The sequence below is a fragment of the Myxocyprinus asiaticus genome, chromosome 46 (assembly GCF_019703515.2).
Source record: "Myxocyprinus asiaticus isolate MX2 ecotype Aquarium Trade chromosome 46, UBuf_Myxa_2, whole genome shotgun sequence".
Taxonomy (NCBI): Eukaryota; Metazoa; Chordata; class Actinopteri; order Cypriniformes; family Catostomidae; genus Myxocyprinus; species Myxocyprinus asiaticus.
In genome coordinates this window covers 22,318,338-22,333,796 of record NC_059389.1, presented here as the reverse complement: position 1 = coordinate 22,333,796, position 15,459 = coordinate 22,318,338, and the positions used below count along the sequence as shown (strand labels likewise).

Genomic DNA, 15,459 nt, shown 5'->3' with positions numbered 1-15,459 from the left:
AGTTGTAGAAACATTATTAAGACCTAATGTACAAACTAAGTCAAGAATATGACCATGGGTATGGGTAGAAAAATTCAAATGCTGTGTAAATTGAAGCATTCAAGAACATTCATGAGTTCAGTTGTATTTGAACAGTCAGTATCAACATGGATATTGAAATCACCAAGCAGTATAACATGGGGAGACATAGCACAGGCAAGAGTGAGTATTTCACTAAGTTCAGAGAAAAAGTGAGGCTGATACTTTGGAGGTCGATAAATCAATAACACAATGAGAGGACTTTCACCAACAATCTTGAGAGCCAGATATTCAAAATATGTGACATTATGAAATTGAGTCAAAACCGCTCTCATGCCATCTCGACAAACAACAGCTAGTCCGCCCCCCCTTTCCGTGAGGTCTGGGTTTAGACAAATATTTGTATCCATGGGGAGTAAGCAAATTTACTTGTAGAAAGTCATAAGGTGTTTGCCAGGTTTCAGTTAGCAATAGCATGTCCAGTTTTTTATCAGTGATGAGTTCACTGAGACTTGACGATTTGTCCATTGGAGAGCAACAGTTCAATAGTGCCAAATCCTGACGAACAAATTTGAAGTGTTTTGATGTGGAGTAGTGATCATCTTTAGGCGAGGGGAGTGTATATATATTCACTTGCCTGAAATGTTTCTCATGACCTTAAAAATCTTTTGATCTGAAGGCGTATGCTTAAATGTTTGATATTAGTTTTGTAGACAAAAATATAATTGTGCCAACATATTAATTTATTTAATTACAAAACTAAAATTTTATTTAAAAAAATTTTTTTTTTTGAAATTGATGACTTAGACCAAATAATAAAGAAAAGCAGCCAATAAGTGCCCAACATAGATGGGAACTCCTTCAATACTGTTTAAAAAGCATCCCAGGGTGATACCTCAAGAAATTAGTTAAGAAAATGTCAAGAGTACATGTCTGCAAAATCTAGGAAAAGAGTGACTACTTTGAAGAACATAACATAGTATATATATATATATATATATATATATATATATATATATATATATATATATATATATATATACACACACAATATATATATATTGACAGACACACAATATATATATTGACAGACTTGGTCCTCCATACATACCACCATACCTACTTAGGGGCCGTTCACACAGAACACGTCCCTGCGCCAGAACAACAACCACAACAACAATAATAAAACAAACAAAACAAAAAAGCTAGACGCGTTTTTAACAGTTGACGTTCATTTTACCTTGACACGGCATCTTAAAAAAACCGCTAAAAACGGCGAGTCGCGGCGCAACGGTCAAAGACGTTCTTGTTCCGCTTGTGTACACAGGAAACAAAAAAAAAAAAAAAAAAAAAAACAGCGCGTGCGAACGCATACAGCGTTCGGTGTGAACGGCCCCTTACAGATGACATTTAGAATGCGTTCTTGCGTCCCGTCTGCGCTCTATTCGCGTCAGAGCGACGTCTTTGGTTGTTGCGTCGCGAGTTTTAAAGACGGCATGTCTGTTCTGTTGCGCTATGTAGCTGTTTTGTACTTCTATGTAAAAGCCTGTGCGCTTGTGCGTAGGCTACCTGTTCACAGAAACGCGCAGGTGAGCAGGTTGTGAATCACATGACCCTCTCTATTGCTTATACAAGTTATTCCAGGCGATAGTCTCTGGAGCTCACCTTCCGCGTTTAACCATTCTGGTCAGCGAGAAAGAATGGAATGAACTGCTGGCAACATCGACAGTCTCTGTTTCACGGTTGAAATTATTTGTTTTTTCACTTTCACGAAAGAACCTGTAGCCTGCCATTTTTTATGAAAGGATTTATCACAAAGTCGCGATGTGGCGGAGTCATATGATTCTTTATCTGACATGTTTCGCCTATACGAAATCTGCGGGTAAGGGTTATAATTTATCTTTTGAACTATTTTGTTTTAATTTAATTTAATTGGTCAGACGTTAATTTAGCGCAAGTGAGTGTCAATGTAATCCATCGCGCGGTGTCTCTATGAAATCTTTGGCGTCTCTCATTAACATATGCGTAAATAATGACTTAAAGAACAGCTGACAACAGGGTGTAATTATATGCATTTTAAATTCCTTGTGTGAAATAATGTTTACAACCTTTTTTTTTTTTTTTTTCTAGAATGTACTTTCAAAATTAAATTCAATATGGAAAATGCACCTGTTTCACAGAATAACCCATAGGCTACAGACATTAAAACACAAAAAATAAATTATAGTAAGGTACTCTGCGTAATTTCCACCTTTAAACCTGCTAAAGATTCTCATAATTGCAGATGTGTTTGAATTAAACCACAATGCGTAGCTTATTTGGGTTACATCTAAATTGCTTTTCCAGTTCATGCTGTTCATAGCAAGCATTAGTTCAGCACTGTGTTTGTCTACCAGAATGAATAACAAAACTCAACCTCTAATGGAAACTTTGTACCTGGAAACAGCCAGTTTTACACAGCTGCTCCTGTTTAATGATTGAATGAGGATGTTGGCTGCAGAAAAATAATCCTAGGTAACAATTACACACATACAATTAATGACTGGTGCTCTAGCAACCCGGCCTATTCAATTTGCACAACATGAACAGGCAAAAGCAAGGCCGGTTCTAAGGGGAGGTAGTGCCCCGCTAGATTTTCTTTGTGCCCACCCAGTTCCGGTTGGATGGCGAAATGATCAAGGGGTCCCCCCTACCCTGGTCTGATGAAGAGACAAGCACTTACCCACCCTAAATGTTAAAAATGTTCAATGTGTTTATTTTATCACTATGTGCATTTTGGATTCAAACCTATGACCTTGACATTTTTAGTGCCAGTGAGCTACAGGAACTACTTACTTCTGGCTTTTTCCTGCCTTCTTTGAATAGATGCAAATACAGTTCAACCCCAAATTGATGTGTGCACTGTCATTTTCATGCCTGGATACTTATACTGTATGTATCAGGATATGACTGAATATCAAAGATATGACATACAGTTGATCTGGCATTTCATCTTATTAAAACCCCCCAAAACAGTCTGTCCACTTGTGTGTGCTTACTGTGCACTAAAGTTCCTGTTAGGGAACAGAAACCTACTCTACTTTTACTTTTACTCTACTGTAATTTTGTGAATCCTTGGCCATAACGTTCCAACTGTGCGATTCTTAGCTTGTGAAGTGCTATGGTGGTAAAAACCTCTGTACTATAGGGGGCGACAGAGTTGCCTATGTCATGTTATTACTCAACTAGCTAGCTATAAACATGTTCAGAGTCTGACTAAATATAACAAACTTGCTCAGCAAGATTCTTTTCAAACTGTTGCTCTGCCATGAAAGTAGTTGATCTGAAAAAGGAAACTGAACATACAAGACTACATAGAAGAAGCTTCAGAAGACTAGTTTATGCTAAAGAATTGTGTTGCATTATGAATTGCTTTCTGACACATTTCGGAACACAACAATACATTGAGGACAGAAACATACTTTACGCAAATGCGCAGTGTCAGAATGTTCGCAAACAGTATACCATTGCTCGGCTGTTTAGAACTTCTTTTTACCCCTGAACGAAGAAGAACTTCTCTGAAAGTATATCAGAGCCTGAAGAGCCCCTACTGTTGCAGCTGAATTCAAAACAGTACCTGTTATCTCGCTATTTATTGTTCATGCCAACATGCTGGCCTGCAGAGTCATTGGCTTTGTTATTAAACAGCTCATTAGGGAGGTCAGGAGCTGGGCTATTTTTTTTCTATTTCCACTTTCTGTTCTGTAGCAGGGATTCCTTAGGAAGGTGGTTTCCATCATGCTGCAGTGAACTACATTAACAACTGTCTACCCTTTCCATATATTCTCAGATACCATGTTTCAACAAACAGTGCACCACAAAAAAGTGTTTGTAAAGGGTCAAACTAGCTCCTACCAACTAACCTGACCTGGTTACCTCGCTTTGCTGACCTCCCAAAGTTTGTTGCTTGAAGTATTACGACCTACTAATAGACTCTAACCCAAGCTGGTGTTTTGTAGGAGTTCTGTAGTCAAGTATAGCTATACCTTTGACTTGCAACATAAGTCTGGTCCACTTTGTAGCATTTTCTGGCCAAGAACCACCCACTTAGACTGTAAGAAAATATCTGATTGGCATATACAAACCAAGCACAATCTAGTTGTTTTTATGTGCTGTTTAGGAGTGAGCTTATCTGAAATAGTTGATACTGTAATTATAGGCTGTCATGGAAAAACTCAATTGGAGCTTGTGATTTTCTCAAGTGCTTTCCAGTTTTGTGTGCAATATGCATCAAACGGTCAGTTTGGGAGGTTAGTGGGTGTGCTGACTGAAACTGTGAACAGGAGTTCCCCAACATTGTTCCAGAGATCCTGGGGAACAGCACATGCAAAATTTATGTTGGTAATGTGCTCTCTAGATGATTTAATAGACCAGCTAAATGTCTATTAAACATTAGTGTCCATAATTGAGACTTTAAGTTGTAAGAGCTTTCAAATGCACTCTCTTCATGAATGATGGCTAAAAATACAGAGCATTGAGTTCATTAGCCCATTTCCATTTTATTGCATAGAATAGAATATTTGCTCCAGGTAGATGATGAACAACAGCCTCACCTGTGTGCCAGAATTGAGTTTCACTCAACTCCCCTGAGATTAGATATCCTTCACAAGACTCAAGCAAGGTTACGCCAAAAAAGAAATAATTGTTTTTAGCCAAGTGATATGTCGAAGTCTCATACAGGTGCAGTCATACAGATCTTCTGTCTCTCTCACTTACTGGCGGATTGTACCTTTATAAAGAATCTAGCAAAGTATTTTGTAGTAATTTTGTAGTAATTTCGATACTAGTCATTGTAGTGAAAGCTTAAAATCAAACCCGGTCTCGTAATAATAGTCAGGGTTTCCACAGTCAGGGAAAACCTGGACTTATCGGGGAATTTAAAAATTGTGTTTTCTAGCTAAATAATCAAATATTAAATGTTTTTTATTTTTATAAAATCCCGCTGTAAGCTCGTGAAAGTCTGACGGCTCGTGAGAGTTGAAAGTCGGAAATTCCATATCCAGTAATCACAAACAACTGGAAAAGTCATTGAAATTCATTGGTCGAAAAGGCTGGGAACCTTGAATAGGACAAGACAGCAAAATCGTAAAATCGAGTTGCCTCAAACAAAATATAAACAAACGAACAAAATATGTCATTATGAATCCTAACCATGATTTTATTGGAAATTCACTGATGTGTAACACAGAAGGATAAAAACATCCAACAAGTTTTTTTTCGAGGGAAAAGTGTTGGGTGTATATGATTAAAAAGTAATTAGTTACTGTAATCTAATGACTCTTTAGTAAAAAAATAAATAAATAATGTAACATTACATTTTAAATTCAGATTACAGTTACTGACTTTCAATGAAAGTAATTACTTTTAAGTACATTGCTTACGCTAAAGCAATATGCATAATACATTTAAATTCATATGTACGTCTGTTAGCGTTTCTGTGACAGCTGAAGGGTGTGCAACAATGAATGAGAAGGAAACATAGACATTTTTAATTTGAGCGGTAAACCAAAAATTTTTCTAGGGAAAGTGATTTAGAAAGTAAATTAAAAGTAAAATAATTAGTAATGTGATTACGTTTTAGATAAAATAATCAGTAATATAATTACATTTTAGTGAAGTAACTAGTAATTTGTAGTGGATTACTTAATTTGAGTAAGTTACCCAACATTGCAAGGGAAGCGTATTTGATTGGTTAGTCCAAATGTCTGTACAAGCCAAGTTGTTTATATTGTACGATTTTGGCATGTCGTGCAAATATTTACGACTTGAGACTATGTTGCTTCAAACTGTTGAACACACATTTTTCTTTCCTCTCTCTCAAAGGTCCACTTTGTAACAGTGTGCCAGAGTTCAAGCATGATCGAACTCAATCAGTTTCGGGGACACTTGGCTCCAGCGTGGTCCTTACCTGCACAGCCTTCATGGGTTTCAACCAAACAGATTCAGACTGTGAAGATCATCTGGAATGGACCAAAGATGGCACAACTCTTACCAACCAAACCATCTATCCTCAAAATATAAAAGGCTGGTGAGTATATTCTGTAATGCATTACAATACTCAACACTGAATACACTTACGTTCAAGAGTTTTTATTATCCAAAATATAGTAATGCAACCCATTAGAGTGAAGACACAGTGTGCTATGGTTGTAAACTGCACATTTTAGCAAATGCAATTCCATGCAATTCTTTAATGAACATTCTATACATATAAATGTAATGTGTAACGTTTTAATTATTTATTAATCTAAATACTTGACAGGTACACTGATGAAGGACACATAATTGAGAGCAGTGAAATAACAGTGACCTTGAGAGGTCAGGCTGATTTTGGCATCTACTCCTGTATGGTGAGGAACAGCACGGCACAATTCAACATAGAAAAATACAGTAAGCCTTATAGTGTCTTCATTTTATATTTATGAAAAATTTTAGACTTATTTTTATACTTTTATATGAGCAGGCTTTCATTAAAAGTCATTGCCTACATTAAATATGGTATAATGTGTCAAAAGGAGCTAAAAGTACTATACTCTTACTGGTAGCTGAATGTATTATCAAATTAGCCAGAATCAAGAGTGATAAAATCGTTTACAGGGTTTACCACTGTTATGTTGCCATCGCAACGAAGTTGTAATATTGAATATAACTTTAAACTGACAAGGTTAGAAAGCGATTTTATCCTCCGCTTAGTAATAGTATTGAACTTGGAACATACGTTTTCATATTTTCTTATCCTGATATTCCTTTATTATTCAGATATCCTCTCAAAAGTCACAGTGAAATATACTGAGACTCTTCTGTTAGTATTAAACTAACTGATGGCAGTGTTGATTATTAGATGGTTATAAGCATGGTATAAATCACAGAATGGCTCGAATTCAGTTAGGGCTTAATAGTAGATATTTTTCCCTTTTTTATCCAAAGAATTCCCTAGCCATACAGGAGCAGTTATGGCATCGGTGGTCTTGTTGGTGGTACTCGCTCTCGCAGCAGTGGTCTATTCCAAGTGCCAACTCAACTTTAAACTCTGGTATAAGGACATTTACGGGGAGTATGAACTTAATGGTTAGTCTACATTCTGATTGTTGAATACCAATGCAAAGCCAACAGTCTTTTCTAAATTATGTAATTTTTTTCATGACATTGCATTTAATTCCATGCTTCAAGCTCTCATTTTTTTGGTCTTTCTCAGATGGCAAAATGTACGATGCCTACATCTCATATGTCAACAATGAGAATGATAGGAAGTTTGTCAACTTCATCCTGAAACCTCACTTGGAGAACAAATATGGTCACAAGCTTCTCCTGAACGACACAAACATCCTTCCAGGATATGGTAAATATAAATGCCCCAACATGATCAAACAGGAAATAGTTTCTTCTGAATGTTCATGTACCCTAAAATCGATCCCATTCTCATGCCCAACAAGCGTCATCCCCCATCAGACATTTTGGCATCAATTCAAATGTGTTTACCTTTTCTGTGGTGCTACTGATTGCTCATTGCGCAGTTAACCTCTGAGACATAGGTTATGGTCCTATGGAAACCAGGAAGTAATCACATTAGCAGAAACAATGATGAGAGGGGTTCGGATTTTCGCTCTAAAATGACAATTTTACTCAACTGATGCTTAGATTTAGGGTTAGGGTTTGGGTTAGGTGGTAGAGTTAATGAAATCTGCATTCCTGTTGCTTGTATTACATCATTTACTACTATAAACACAAATCGCTTTGGCGCCACTGGAGCTCATACATTCAAACACACTTCCAGCTTCAGCCACTGGGGGCAGTGGTTCGAATTTCAGTAAGCACAGATCGATTTCAGCAACAAAAACGTTCTACCTACTGTTGCCAATTTCACAATTTGTTCAGTCTAAATGTCCATAGGATCTTGTTATGTCTGCTTCACGCATGATTCAGAAAGGTTTAATGAATGTTATACATGCATAAAGCTAGACGTTAAAGGTGCACTCAGTAATTTTTTCCTTATTAAAACTCCTGAATTGTAATTTTGCAATATATGCAGGAAATCATGACCACTCACATTAAAATGAAGACTCCATTCATATCAGTAACCTTATAAAAGCTGCTTTAATCTACATGGAGATTTTAGAATCACATGACTAGCTGAATACTACCCGCTTAATCTCAGTAAACATCCTGTTATTTCACACTTTCACTCATTGATTGAAGTAATCATGGCTGATTGTGAATACTAAATTTCTACAATGGCATCTGAAACTGAAAACTATTGATTTTAAATCATGCTGCATCCAAGCTGCTAGGTGTCAGTGTAAGTCCAAGATGACACAAAGACAAAAGTTACTGGGTGCACCTTTAAGGAGCCGTTCACACAGGATGAGTTCTATCATTTTCGCTTGCTTTAAATTGAATATGCCCTCTACTCTTAAGTTCTGTTGTTAGTTTTAGACCATTTGTTTGAAACCAAAACATTAATTTAATTGTGTTTTATGTCCCCAGAGCCCTCTGCAGAGCTGCTAATGAACATTAGCCGGTGTCGACGGTTGATTGTGGTGCTCTCACAGTCGTACCTGGAGCAGGAGTGGTGTACTACCAACTTTAGGTAAAACCTACTGCGTATTTATGCTACTTTGACTTGTTTACATTGCTTGCACCCCACACTGCCTCCATATGTTTACTTAGGTTTAGTTTCAGATCACTACACTGTGTAATTTAGTGAGCTTTTATCTTCATGGATTTTATTTAATAAACTTAAAGACAAATATATGTATATAAAATCGAAATGATTCTGATTGACTTTCTTTATAAATGTCCTTAGTCTTACTGTGCACAGTTTATCATTGCATGTTATTCTAAAAAAAGGTTTTCACAATCTTTTATCAAAATGTAATTACATCTCTGAAACGACTTTTTTATACTGGTGATGTAATCAAGGGTTCATGGGTGGACAATAATGACTTAAGTTCAGTCATGAAACTCTTCATGGTGCATGGTACTATTTATGTTCCTGAGGGATTACGGGATAGGAAGTTGATCCGAACCTAAGAATCTCACTGGAAATATTGGGTCATCCGGGTATTTCTCGCTTACTGTTTTATGACTACTGAGGATTCGGATGTAATACTCCATTGACATACTCTTTTTGGCTTACTATATAGTAGAGAAGTATGGATATTCGGACATAGGGACACACATAACAGTGATTCTTTGTCAATGATCAAGTGATGGATCTCTTACAAAAACAACACAGATGGGACAACCAATGGGAACTAGTTCTTTTATTTAGTCAACCTCTCACTTAGACTTTGGGAAACGTTTAGTGTTACTCTAATTGGTGCTATTTTAGTGCATTTCTGTCTTTATACTGTGGAAGGCTTTGTTTGGAAAATGTTAATAAAGCATTATAGTGTTACATATTGTTTTTTTTTTCTTTCCTAAGAAGGAAGTAAATGGATTTTAAAAGGAAAAGAAGTATAGAGTCCATTTTCAGCACTTTCAAAATCTGAGATTAATCACGATTAACTATGAAAATCATGCGATTAATAAAATATTTTAATTGACTGACAGCACTAAATATAATATAATCTATCTATTTAGGTTTGCTGGGTTCCGAACACAGCAGTGTAAATGTAAAATAGACCAAGACTAAAGCTGACTGAAAAGAGAGACATGTTTAAAGTATTTAAAATATTTTGATATTTATAATATTTTTTATGCCATTCTACCCCTGTGCAATATTTTACAAGTTTTAAAGCCTTAAAGGAAATTATTTATCCCTATTTTATTATATGATTCCAATTTAAATATGAATTAATGACTTCTTAAGGTAAATGAAGCACACCTTATGAAGTATGACAATTTGTATGACCATTAATTGTCATAATCGTGAAAGCCCTAAAACAGACAATTAATCGCCATAATCAAAATTATTTTTTTTAACAATTATTCATCAGCCAAATTTCCTATTTGTTACAGCCCAAGTTGTCATATCTGAAATAATATTAACCAATAATAGCATAGCCTAACATGTTTCACCCCTCATGTTATCCAATCAAATTCCAATGGATTAAAACAGGACCCTCCATATAATACATTATTTCCATCTGAATACTCAGTTAGTTTGTTTAACTAAAATATACACCACATTATGGAAGTTAAATGTGTTGCGAATGCCATGTCATGTTAACTTGCAACAATTTAATCTTTTGATGCTTCCCGAATGTTCAGACAGGGTCTCTGGCAATTGATCGAGCTGTCTAGGAAGCCCATTTTCATCTTATTTCAATCCCAGCAGAAGGAAATTAACCCGACTATCAGTCAACAGCTGAGAGAGCATCACCCACGACTCAAAACTCTTACCTGGGGAGCACACTCCATGGTGAGAACCTGACAATGCACAAGAGACTGCCATAGTGACTGTCTAATTTTTCAGTGTCCAGTTTTGGAAGTGTTTTTCCCATTGTTTTTCTCCAATCTATTGACCCAGTATTGAGACCCAATCGATTTCTCCCTTCCCCTCACTTTTTTCTCTTTTCTTCTTACAGACCCCTTCCTCTGGGTTTTGGAAGGAGCTTGCCTTGGTAATGCCACGTAAGGTGATGTTTCACAGTGAAACTCTGGGTGATCCACAGACTTTGCTGCAGGGTGATAAAGACCCGATGCTCACGCAGGAGCCTGATTACCTGGACTGCAAACCGGATCCAGATCCTGCAGGAGACCTGGGTAACAATCGACCTGAATAAAAGTACATCTTGAACCAATAAAGTTTATCTTTATTGAGTGTCATGCCAGCAATGATAAACTCTCTGGATTAGTACGGGATTAGACTTCAGAAGATGAAAGTATTTTTTTTTTTACTTTAGGATGAGCTCTATATGTTATAACATTTTTATACAGTATATTTAGAGGTGCTTTGTAAGGTTGCTTGGATCCATGTGAAATGTACAAGTGTTTTACAATATTTCATTACAATCATATTTATTAAGCATGTGTTTGTCTCGTAGGTCTGCGTTTACCCACCTACAAGACCCCTCTCTCCAGAGCTCCAGTTCTTCCTACTGTCCCGGATGCGACGGCTGTACCCAGAGGCCCAGAGATCGATGTGTCTGACCTCGGCTCTAGGAACTATGATGCTCGCACTGACTTTTACTGCCTGGTTACGGAGGACGATATCTGATTAATAATCCTGTTCCTTTTTTCACTCTTAAATCATGTGGTCACTTTTTTGTCAATAATATCTGTTTTTTATGTGTTTAGCTGGCAGTTATTTTGTTTATCTGCTCCTCACAGCATTGTAAGATTTTATATTTTGAACATGGAAAATACTTTTATGCAAAATGTTTAATAACATTTAATCTGCAGTCACTGGCATTGATGTTCTGTATATATTTTAATAAAACTTTAATAAAAGGGTTTGTGTTTTGATTTGTTTTGAGCAAAAAAAGGATAGAAATATTGTCTAAAATGAGTGAGTCTCACAAAGACTTGTATGGGTCATATTCCACGCTATATTATATTTAGTTTTAAGGAAAAAATAAATAAAATCTCACATTAGGATTAATGACATCACGATTTTATTTATTTATTTATTTATTTATTTTGTTGGCGTTGTGAAATGATTTTTATGACCATAAATTTCCCCTAAACTCTCATTACTGCAATGTGAAAATTCTACACAATTGTGTTTACAGAAGAAAAGAAAAAATAATTCTGGACACAATGATCTTTTTGTACTATGTGTATTATATATATATATATATATATATATATATATATATATATATATATATATACAATACACACATAGTATACTGTATATAATAATTATTATTATTCATCTGTACAATATATTTTATACAGAAATGTCATTTTTATATTGTATATATGCTGTATATACAGTATATACACTGATAAGCCAAAACATTATGACCACCTGCCTAATATGCTGTTGGTCCTCCGCGTGCTGCCAAAACAGCACCGACCCGCCGAGGCATGGAGTCTACAAGACTCCTGAAGGTGTCCTGTGTTATCTGGCACCAAGACATGAGCAGCAGATCCTTCAAGTCCTGTAAGTTGCGAGGTGGAGCCTCCGTGGATCGGACATCCCACAGATTCTATATCGAATTGAGATCCGGAGACTTTGGAGGCCAGGGCAACACCTTGAATTCTTCATCATGTTCCTCAAAACATTCTCGAACAATGTGTGCAGTGTTGCAGGGCGCATTATCCTGCTGAAAGAGGCTACTGCCATCAGAGAATACCATTGCCATGAAGGGGTGTACCTGGTCTGCAATGATGTTTAGGTAGGTGGCATGGGTCAAATTGACATCCAAATGAATGGCCGGACCCAGGGTTTCCAGCAGAACATTGCCCAGAGCATCACATTCCCTCCACCGGCTTGTCATCTTCCCACAGTGCATCTTGGTGCAATCACTTCCCCAGGTAAACGACGCACATGAACACGGCTGTCCACGTGATGTAAAAGAAATTGGGACTCATCAGACCAGATGACCTTCTTCCACTGCTCCAAGGTCTAGTTGCGATGCTGGCGTGCCCAATGTAGGCACTTTCGACGGTGGACAGGGGTTATTATCATGGGGACTCTTGAGAGGTCTGCGGCTACGCAGCCCCATACACAGCAGGGTGCGATGCACTGTGTGTTGTAGTAACCATTATTAAAATTTTCTGTGACATGCCACAGTAGACCTTCTGTAAGTTGGGACCAGACGGGATAGCCTTTGTTGCCCTCATGCATTGATGAGCCTTGGGCACCCAACAACCTGCCACCGGTTTGTGGTTTGTCCCTCCTCGGACCACTGTCGGTAGGTACTGCTGACCAGGAGCACCCCACAAGCCTTGCCATTTCAGAGATGCTCTGACCCAGTCATTTGGCTCTTTTCAAAGTCACTCAGGTCTTTACTCCTGCCCATTTTCCTGCATTCAACACTTTGAGTACAAGAACTGATTGTTTGCTTACCATCTAATCTACCCAGACAATGACATGTGGCCTTGTTAGAAGATGATACATTAGCCTGCAACAGTAATGAGAGATTTTTTCACATTACTGTAGGCTACTTATAATTAAGGGGGAACTGTGCTTAATTGTCATAAAAATAATGTCACAATGCAAACATTCTTAATGTTCCTAAAAATAGGCTTCATTTTATTTATGTAAAATATAATTTCTAATTTACTTCTTTTGTTTTTTTTTTCGGGAGAAAGATGGCTTGGATATTTCTCTTTTTTTTAGGTTCCACACTCTTTAAAACATGAAACTGCATGTTTCTGTTTTCATTTTCATTATACTTGCAAATTGCAATCCACAGTTTGTCATCACTGTATTATTAATCCCCGGTTTTGCCCAAAATATTTCGAGAGCGGTTAAAGTTTTTACTAACCTCTGCAGAGATTGTTTACCGATTCAGTCAGTAGATGGCAGCAGCATAGTAAAAGAGGCCATCTTGTATTGTGTAACTAGCGTCAGAAGCTTATTTTATTTTATTTTTTACATTTAAGCTACCACCACCTATATACATCTGTAATTTAGTACATGATCAAATATTATGATAAAATTGTATTGTCATTTAGCAGAACCTACTGTCCTCTGTCTATCGTATCATGCAACAGCTAGCTGCAGTTAGCAGAACTAGCAATCTATTGAAGTTACGAATGGTAGAAGTTAACATCACTGCCTGTTTTCCATCACAAACTGCCATAAAAAATAAATAAATAAATAAATAAATAAATAAAAAAATGCCATTATCAATCAGTCAACACTATCAAGAGAACAGTCTGACTCTTTGTGACTCACAGTGTGGATGTTTAGTACCCTGCAATTTACTCTGAGGTACATAGTTGCCCCAGTCATTGCCCAGAGCTATGTGACACTAGAAGTCAAATTCATAACATTTTGAGTATGCAGTACAAAAAAAGGTTTAATACCTTTCAACTGTCACCCGCCTATATCACTACTGGTTATGGCGATATCTGGAGAATCTGTGATTTAGCAGAGGTGTTGGAATAGTGACGACTCTTGAGGAAGTCATTTGGTTAGGGTGTGGTAGATGATTGTTCATGTCTAAGCAGAGAGAAAGTAGCCTATGTAAATAGGGCTGGGCAAACATTAGAGGTGGACGGAAAGAAGTAGAAACAAAGACGAGGTAGTGAGATAAGGTGTTTTAAAAGGATAGTTTACCCCAAAGTGACATTTTGTCATCATTTGCTCACCTTTGTACTGTTCCAAACTTATATTACTTTCTTCTGTGGAACACAAAAGAAGCCAAATGCTAGCCTCAGTCACCATTCACTTTTATAGGATTTTTTTTTATTTTATTTTTTTATTATTATTATTATTTTACATTCAATGAAACTGACTGGTGACTGAGGCTAACAATCTGCCTAATATCTTTTGTGTTTTAAGGATGAAAGTCATTAGGGTTTAGAACAACATGAGGGTACCGGAAACACAAACTGGTCTGAATTCAGCAAAAATGCGAATTTCCAATACGAAACTCTACAGGAATTTCCGGGTCAAGTTAAGTTCTTAGGGTTGCCACCCATCCCGTAAAATACGGGATCGTCCCTATAAAATCAATACGCGATTTGTCCCGTAAGCTGGTCAAATGGCGTCATGGTGAAATCGTTCCAGATCACTGATTTTCCTACCGTGGGTAAGGGACCATCTGAAAAGTCCACACATTGTGCTAAAACGTGCTAATACTGTGGAGGATGTGGCAAGGGACCGTCTGAAAAGTCCACAAATGGTGCTAAATCTGTGGCTTTTTTTCTATATAAATGTTCAATAAGCTCAAACAATGTATGAACAAAATCACTGAGTAATAAAGACAAGTACAGGTGAAGGAAAAAAAAATAAACAAATAATAAAAAATAAAAAAATCTGTATAAACCAACCAAAATGTATACATAAATAAGATACCTACAGATTATTCACAAATAATCAAAAAAATAAAAATAAATATATTTTTAACCTGTAAAAGATGTATTTTTTTTAATAAGTCATGGGTCAGGAAATATAAAAATAAATTTTTAGTTATTAATAATGCATATTAACTCAACACATTTATTGCCAAAGGGATGTGGTTAGGGGCCGTGATAAGGGTGGTCCCTTATTTTACAATTTCAAAAGTGGCAACCTTAAGCTCTAATTGACAGCATTTGTGGCATAATGTTTATTACCACAAAAATTCATTTTCACTCTTTTTCTTTAAAAATAAAATATGGGTTCTATTGAGGCACTTACAATGGAAGTGAACGGGGGCCACTCTGTAAACGTTAAAATATCACTGTTTAAAAAATTTAGCCACAAGACGTAAAGGATATGCGTGTTAACATGATTTTAGTGATTAAATCAATTAACTACCTTTTCTGTGTAAAGTTATATCCAATTTTATAACTTCT

The 15,459-nt window shown here is 36.6% G+C and overlaps 1 protein-coding gene across 2 annotated transcripts; it reads left to right on the top strand.

Annotated features, from left to right (window-relative positions):
- The first annotated feature begins 1,419 nt into the window (after nt 1–1,419).
- LOC127435568 (single Ig IL-1-related receptor-like) lies at nt 1,420–11,454 on the top strand. Of its 2 annotated transcripts, none has more exons than XM_051689117.1 (9): nt 1,420–1,900; nt 5,881–6,085; nt 6,320–6,447; nt 6,985–7,125; nt 7,253–7,396; nt 8,542–8,644; nt 10,270–10,420; nt 10,587–10,786; nt 11,046–11,193. In XM_051689117.1, the coding sequence occupies exons 1-8, from the start codon at nt 1,843–1,845 to the stop codon at nt 10,782–10,784; spliced, it is 1,128 nt and encodes a 375-aa protein (XP_051545077.1). In that variant the 5' UTR covers nt 1,420–1,842; the 3' UTR covers nt 10,785–10,786; nt 11,046–11,193. The 2 variants fall into 2 exon arrangements, with proteins under 2 accessions (XP_051545077.1, XP_051545076.1); XM_051689116.1 differs by having other exon boundaries at nt 1,434–1,900; nt 10,587–10,764; nt 11,046–11,454.
- The last annotated feature ends 4,005 nt before the right edge of the window (nt 11,455–15,459 follow it).